The sequence below is a fragment of the Alosa sapidissima genome, chromosome 7 (assembly GCF_018492685.1).
Source record: "Alosa sapidissima isolate fAloSap1 chromosome 7, fAloSap1.pri, whole genome shotgun sequence".
In the NCBI taxonomy this organism is placed as follows: domain Eukaryota; kingdom Metazoa; phylum Chordata; class Actinopteri; order Clupeiformes; family Clupeidae; genus Alosa; species Alosa sapidissima.
In genome coordinates, this window is record NC_055963.1 from 27,012,335 (window position 1) to 27,020,131 (window position 7,797).

At 44.5% G+C, this 7,797-nt stretch overlaps 1 protein-coding gene across 1 annotated transcript in view; it reads left to right on the forward strand.

Annotated features, from left to right (window-relative positions):
- The first annotated feature begins 575 nt into the window (after positions 1–575).
- samd11 (sterile alpha motif domain containing 11) overlaps positions 576–7,797 on the forward strand; it is a 64,770-nt gene continuing 57,548 nt past the window's right edge. Inside the window, 2 exon segments of the mRNA XM_042097893.1 lie at positions 576–1,797; positions 3,238–3,329. Coding sequence (XP_041953827.1) covers positions 1,044–1,797; positions 3,238–3,329 — 846 coding nt within the window. The 5' untranslated portion in view covers positions 576–1,043.

A 7,797-nucleotide genomic window follows, 5' to 3' on the forward strand; every position in this document is an offset into this window, starting at 1 on the left:
GGGCTGCAAGTGCCCAGTAGTCAGCAATTTATTGTTTTTCAAGCATTATTCCATCAATTCTGAGTCAATATGCCCATACCTGTATGTTTGTGGGTGTAGAAATAGTCTCACATGAATGGTAGGCTACAAGAGTTTCATATTTATTTTATTTAGCATTTTGTGTATAACTTCAGGGTAGCATTATTTTAGGGTGAAAGACCTTAGTGACAGTGAGAATTTAGCAAACACGAAATAGGTTAGGCCTACTATTATAACTTACATATCACTGTGGTTGCTCTTGATTGGTTGGATGTTTGATAATAACATGCAACACTGTGTTTGCTATCTTCGTGATATAGTGCAAATACATATAATTGCACCTAATGATGATGCATTTCATATGCAATACTATTCAAATTCATTAATGGTCTGCAGAATGGTAAACCGGCAAATAGGCTTAAATACAGCCTTTCCTTTGAACTCAGACTGAAGTTGGAAAATGTCACGCAACAGTGGCGTCCGTCGCAGTACCCCCTGCCTGTTTTCGCGCTCGCCAAGCCTCCGCTGTTTAAATGGGCCAAGTTAGGGAAGCGGCGAAGAGTGCAAATCTTGTTTGGTCTGGGTCTATGAACTAAAGCGTGACTTTAACGATATATACAGGGTTAAAAAAACAAGCCTTGCAAATGTCTCGTTAGCCTTAGCCATTAGTTTCAATCGAGTACTTAAAAAAGGACACAGAGGATGGATAATTATTAACATAATACTGCCAGGCATTCAATAGCAACTTTTCTTTTACTAAAGCTAGTGTAATGTCCTTCTCTGACAGTATAAATCGTAACCTCATTACCAATCTATCATGAGACTTGAATTAAGTTGGCATGTTTATGGTGACATATAAAAGCGCGAAATAGGATGTTTCAGCGTTTTTGTCAATAAAGGAAATAAAAACACTCGTGAGAAAATATTTGAAACTACGACACGACTCCTTAAAATCCATCTTCAAATCGATGGGGGATCAATAATCACTGAACCAACATAATGACCACGGCGAGAATCTCTTCTAGATGTCATGCATTAGCTGTACGAGTCCGATTAGACGTGGTAGGCTGGAGCTCGGTGAAAGCCGTCATGCAAGTGAAGCTGTGAGCCCAGCGGAGAGCGAGGCTGTTCAGAACTGGGAACTGGTGAATGGCAATCTGTTGGTGAACTTACGCGGACGGCTGTCAGACGGCGACACGGGAGCCTTGCGTAAAACAAAGTGGAGCGCCTACAAGTCTGGAGCTAACCAACTCCGTAAAGAGGATACACAAGTTGGGTCGGACGAACTGCTAATCACTTGTTACCAGCGCTACGCTGTTAGTAACATGCCTGCCATCAAAAAGGAGAGGCTGGATGGGGAAGATATGGCATTAGCTGCCTTCAACCATCCCGAATACCTGGCCCCTTTAAATGCCACCGCTATCCCCGTGGTGACCCCTCATCCTCCGCCGTACGACCACATTTTCGCCCATCATCGCGCTTACTTGGGGCTACACGACACAACGCTGCATCACCAGAGCCTCCACCACCACCCGGACGACTTAATGCTGGAGAGATTCTCCTCCATCCCGGACTTTCAGCCGTTTTTTGACAACGGGGAACCGTGTATCGAAGTGGAATGCGGGGAGAACAAGGCATTACTCTATATTAACAAACTGTGTCAGGGCAGTAAGGGACCCTCAATCAAATATCGGGGTGAGTGGCTAACCCCGAACGAGTTCCAGTTTGTGAGTGGACGGGAGACTGCAAAAGACTGGAAACGAAGTATCAGACACAAAGGTAAGTTACAGCAAGAAATACTCAATTGGGATTTAACATGTATGTGTGTATGCCAACATATGTGGTGTGCTTTATTTTCAAACGACTGTCATGTTACCAGTTGTTTGATAATTTAGTTTCACCGGGTGCTTCGTGCTTTTGGAATTAAAGGGTTACTCAGCAGTACACCAACTACTGCGCGTAGTTTTCTGAAAGGAGTCAAAAAGAGAATTGCCTAGACACTTGACTGCTCCCTTCACAGCATTCATTAGCGCGGCGCATCGGGAGTAAGGAACGTGGAATAAGGTGATAAGCATGACTGTTGTGTACATTGGCGTAAACTATTATTGTGTATTATTCCCTTAAAGGATCACTATTCCGTAAAGTAACGCTGATAATTACGCAGCACTTTAAGACTGACTATTTTGCGAATGATACGGTCTCGTGTATTACAGGTTCTGGATCGTAGAACACGGGAAAGGTTTTTTCTGTGAATTGTATTGTGAATAGTTGTTTTGACTGTTTTGAAGCAGGGTCTATAGTCTTAGATAGCTTTGAATACATTGCAGATGCACCACGCTTCACCAATACAGTGATCTTTTGATGGACACAACTTAAACAAAGCGCAAGGGCTATGGTAATTCAAAAAATATACTAGTTTATTTATTAAATCCAGGAATGATTGTTTGGGGTACTATTAATTTGTTGAGACTCTATTCGTTTGGAAACGAAGTCATTATTCTGTAGCCAGAAGTATCCCCCCCCACATGGCACTATGTGGGCGCACTTGCCTATAAGCACGGTGTCACCAGACGGAATCGAAATGCGTTACTGAAACATGGGGTGGGAATGGTAACCGCCTCTGGCCGAACATTTTTAAGAGTTGCGTCTCACCCATGGTGTAGCTGAGACGGTGAGGTGGCTTCACTACAGACGCTCCGGCTGCTCTTTGCACGGACGCCCATGCGTGAATCAAAGAGACAGGAGAAGGGGCAACATAGGTCAGTAATGGACGCGAGATAATTACCAATCTGTCTCAGTCCGACAAGAATATTTATAGGTTCTGTATCCGAACCTTAGTGGCCTTAATTTAGCACTGAGCGAGATTAGTGTTCTCTGGATGTGTACTAAAAGTAAAAGTGCTCAACATGATCGTCCTATGTGTCAGTGTGATTTCTGAAAATTCTTATATGTGATTCTGTTTTTTTTTTTTTTTTTTTTTTATTAAGTGTGGGGTACTGCAATCTGTTCAAGGGACATGACATGTGGTTGTTCATTTTTCATATACCATTGAGAGATGTGACATAACCAGCCTATTTCAATATTTATTCCTGAAAGGGCATCCGCAGTGAGGCAATGTAGTTATACAGTGAGCTTTATTGCATTTGTGTCATGTGTTCCCTGTCATTAAGTTTAATTTGGAAGAAGTTGTCATGACTAATGGTGTGTGTCCTCCTGTAGGAAAGAGCTTGAAGACCCTTATGTCCAAAGGAATCTTACAGGTACACCCTCCAATCTGTGATTGCCCTGGCTGTCGGATTTCATCTCCAGTGGTAAGACCAGAGTTCTGTTTGTATTTTTAAAAATTCTATCAGCTAACCATGGTGCTTCAATGTTCAGTGCTAAGCTATCTTGGTTGTGATCCCCATCTCTGTTTATGGGTGTGTGTGTGTGTGTGTGTGTGTGTGTGTGTGTGTGTGTGTGTGTTTTCATACATGTCATAAACATGTTTAATTTGTAGATCTATAGCTAAATATACACAACATTTCAGAAAGTGTAGTTAAAGCATGGCACGCTGTATTTGTATACATCTACATACTTAAATGTGCATAATTCCTGTGGAAATTGTGCAGTCAGCCTATGCCCCTTTTGTGGCGAGGAAACCTAGTCCAGAATTAAATAAGGCAGGTTGAGAAACCCACAAAGAGAACAGTTGCATGTAGGCCTATGTGAAACACATTTGAAATATATATGTGACGTGTGGTAGCTATAAAGAGTTAAAAAGATAAACAAAACTTAAGTTAGTCAAAGTGACTCTTACTTGGCTGACATCCGTTATTTGCAGTATGTTGTGTGTGGCTCTCGGCCGAGCAAATGATGTTTGATAACTGACAAAAGTCGGCTGAAATATGTGTAAATGTGAATGTGTGTATTGGATACAGGTGCAGGTTTGAGATTCTTTAACGTAATAAAATGGGATTACAGCCTCTTTATCTGATAAATTCCTCTGGTGAACGGGCCAGAAGCTTTTTCATCTCCTAAGTTTTTAATTCACATTACCCTTCAGATATGACAGACACTGAGGAGAGCCAGATCACACACAGGGAAGTTAATGAGTAATAAAAATGGCTGACTTATTGGCTGTAGCTCTCATTTTTCATTGTTCTTTTGTTCTTATCTTTGGCTAGATTTCTTATGAAAATGCACACTGGGGTCCTTAGGTGCTCCTGTGACCAGTGGGCCACTACTGTGATTGTGTGTGTGTGTGTGTGTGTGTGTGTGTGTGTGTGTGTGTGTGTGTGTGTTGGCTGCTAAGGTGGTTGGATGGCAGGGTTTGTCCATACACAGGTGCTGCAGCGTTTTTATCTGAACTGAGCGCATCTGTTGTCGCCTCTGACGGTTAAGCTGGTGGGAGGGCTGTAAGAGGCTTAGCAAGCTACTGAGCATGGCTATGGCTGATTATTGTGTGCGAGGCACGCAAGGCAAAGGCGGTTTAGATAAGCGGAAGGTGTTTGGGTGATACAGGTAAACCAGTGACGTTGCTAGGACAGTATATTTCTCTGAGTAGTTTTGCCATTAATTCACAGAAAGAAAAAAATAATAATAGAACACTCTTTGTGGTTTGATACTGGTTATCTCTGAAGAATGGCACATTTGTTGACATAATCACATCCTCACACATAGCACCATAGCTGTTATTTACCTATTAATGATTACATAAGCTATCAGTCACTTGAGTTTGCATTTCAAATTGAGGTAACCTCAGTTATTACACTATTTTAAGATTTGAGATTTATCTGTTGGTCAAACTTTACTGGCATTTAGCGTTTTGTGAAGCTAACTGGTCACGGTGATTCTGATACAGAGAATCATAATAGCCCTGATTATTTGTGTGGGGTTAATGCCCACTGCATCCAGCAGTGTTGTCCTTTGGCTTGTTTCACACTATGACCATCTCTCCTCATTGTCCACATATATGTCACTCAGTGACCTCTTATTGTGTTGCGTTGTGTTAGCTGTGGTGGAGAGCTCCCCCCCCCCCCCCCAACCTAGTCCAGCGCCAACCTCCACACACACACACACACACACACACACACACACACACACACACACACACACACAACCCCCCTGCGGTTTCGTGCGAGGTGTGGACGGGGAGGGCAGGCGGTTGGGCTCGTCTCTCGTCTCTCTGTGTTGGCTCTCCCCCACTCTCCACCCCCCTCGAGGGCATTGCACACACCGCTGCTCACGCTCTCTCCCTCTCGTCTCTCTCTTTCTCGCCCTTCTCTCTATCTCTCTCTCTCTCGTCTCCTGCTCTGTTTCTTCTTTTCTCTCGGCTTCATCATTCTTTATCTTGTTTTTCCATTTTTTTTTCTCTCAGTCACTCTCTTTTTCTTTTCTTTCTCTTGCTGTTGCCTGTGTGAAAATCTCGCTGCAAATCTTGCCGTAGACCATTAAAAACCACAAGCACATAAACAGAAAAGCATAAATGTTTATCACTCAAAGCCCAAACACACACAGCACCCTAGTATGCTATATGTGACAGCCTTACAAGTTAGTGAGCACCGTTAATCTGCTAATGCTATTCATGTAAACTCTTCACAAAGCATTCACCACTGGTGAATGTGCTATGTTGCCTTTGGTGACTCATTGAGACACTTTTGAACAGTGTTTAGTAAAGAGAATTGAAAACAAGTGACAGGATTCTTCATGAGCTAATGGTAGCTCTTTTTACACTTCTAGTTTGTCTGAAAAAAGTCCAGACACTAAACGTAATGATCACTTCAAGGTGACGCTTCGCTTTCCCAGCAACGTTCAAAATAGATTTGTCACCAAGCAGACCTGAGATGTGAAACCACAAGCCGTCTGGTCAAACCTTGAGATTTGAAAACAGCGGCTTGAGCAGGCTCATGCACCAGTCCCATGGTAAAGGCTCCACTCGAGTCCCATCGGCCTAGGCGGATGAGGCCGAGGTGGGGGCGAGCCCCCGAGGACATGCCCCTTAAACTCGGAGCTTCCTCCCCTGAGTGTTTGCTCTCCTCCACTATGCCCCCGTCACTGCCCCCTTATGACTCATCCGCTGCCTCTCTCATCTCACCTGCCACGCACTAGAGGACTCAAACCTCTCATTCGGAACTAGTCAGCCGCGGCAAAGAAAGCCCTGTGTGTGTTCACCTCTGAATGGGCACGCGAGCATACCGGAGAGCACCCCAACAGACTGAGGTTGCGGATGCCTCTCTGAAATGAATTAAACAGACAAATTAAACATTGGGCCTGCCAAGTTCTCCACGTTGGTTAATTTTTCCAGCCTTGCTATGAATTGGTTCATGAAGACATGAAGATCTTCCAGATTGTTATTTTGCTTGGTCGTTCCAGCCGAATGACTCGTTGTGTTCTCACTGTTTGTGGTGTTCCTGCTCTGCGTCGTTGGTGGCCCTTTAAGAGCCCGGTTTGTTCCGAGGCGTGCTGGCTGTTGTCTCCCTGGAGAAATGTGCTTCCTCCACTGTGTTTTTTTAGCGGAACTAGCGGAGGCCGGGAGGAAATTACACTCTCCTCCGGCTCGTAAATATCTCCTCGAATCAGGGCTTCCCCAACTGCATCCTGGGTAGAAAAAAAATCTTGTTGGGGGAAACTAGGATGGGGGATGTGTGGACGTGAGTGGGGTTTGGAGGGGGTGGAGGTGGTGGTGAAAGGATGGCGTTGTGGGGGATGTAGCCTGTAGCCTGTAGTCTTCGCTGGAGATGGTCGTTAGTGAACACCAATGGAAATCATGGCCTGAATCATGGAGTGTCAGTTAGCTACTCACTTGGCTCAGTATTGGTTAGAGTTCGGTGAAGGAGTCTTCTATGGCATGTGTCTTCATTTGAATATATAGTCTTGCACACAATAGTGATAAGAAATTCACATTCTGTTGGAGCAGCGTAGAGCAAAGAGAACACATGCACTAGAAAACACCAGTGGGGCAGAAACACTCGCCATGTGGGGGAAACCAGTTCCTGTTTTTAACCATCCCCTGCAAGCCCTGCCCAAGAGCAGTAATAATCATGATAAATTATATTATGGATGGTAATGAAAAAAAAAACGTTTTAGGAGTCGGCGGAGTCGGCGGAGTCGGCGTGGTGGTGCATGGGAAGGGTCCGCCGAGAGAGAGAGAGAGTGCTGCTGCAGGGAGGAATATTGGCAGAAACTGGGGACTGACGCCACACTGTCTCTCAGCAGAGCACTCTCTGCGGGGGGCTAGAGAGAATGTGTGTGTGTGTGTGTGTGTGTGTGTGTGAGAGAGAGAGAGAAAAAGAGAGTGTTTGTATGTGAGTGTATGTTTTCGTGTGTGTGTGTTTGTGTGTGTGATAGAGAGTGTATTTCTGTGTGTGTGCGTGTGTGTGTGTGTGTGCGTGATAAGGAATATGTGTCTATATGTCTGTGTATGTGAGTGTGTATGTGTGTGTGTGTGTGTGTGTTGTGTTTGTGAATTTGCCTCTCTGTGTTTGTGTTTGTATCACCCCACATGGCGCCTCAGCTATGCTGCTATGGCAACGTCAGGATCCTTCTTCAGGACAGCTTTTTGCGAGCGCGCACACACACACACACACACACACACACACACACACACACACACGCACACACACACACACACACACACAGACTGGCTGTCTCTGAATTAAAAGTGAACGTGGATTAGATAACAACTCCTCCCACCACCTCCAAATGCAGAAAACTCTCTTTTAATGTCTCTCTCCCTTCCGCCCTCTCTCTCTCTCTTTTTCTTATTCTCTCTCTCTTTCATTCTGTCACTCACCCACA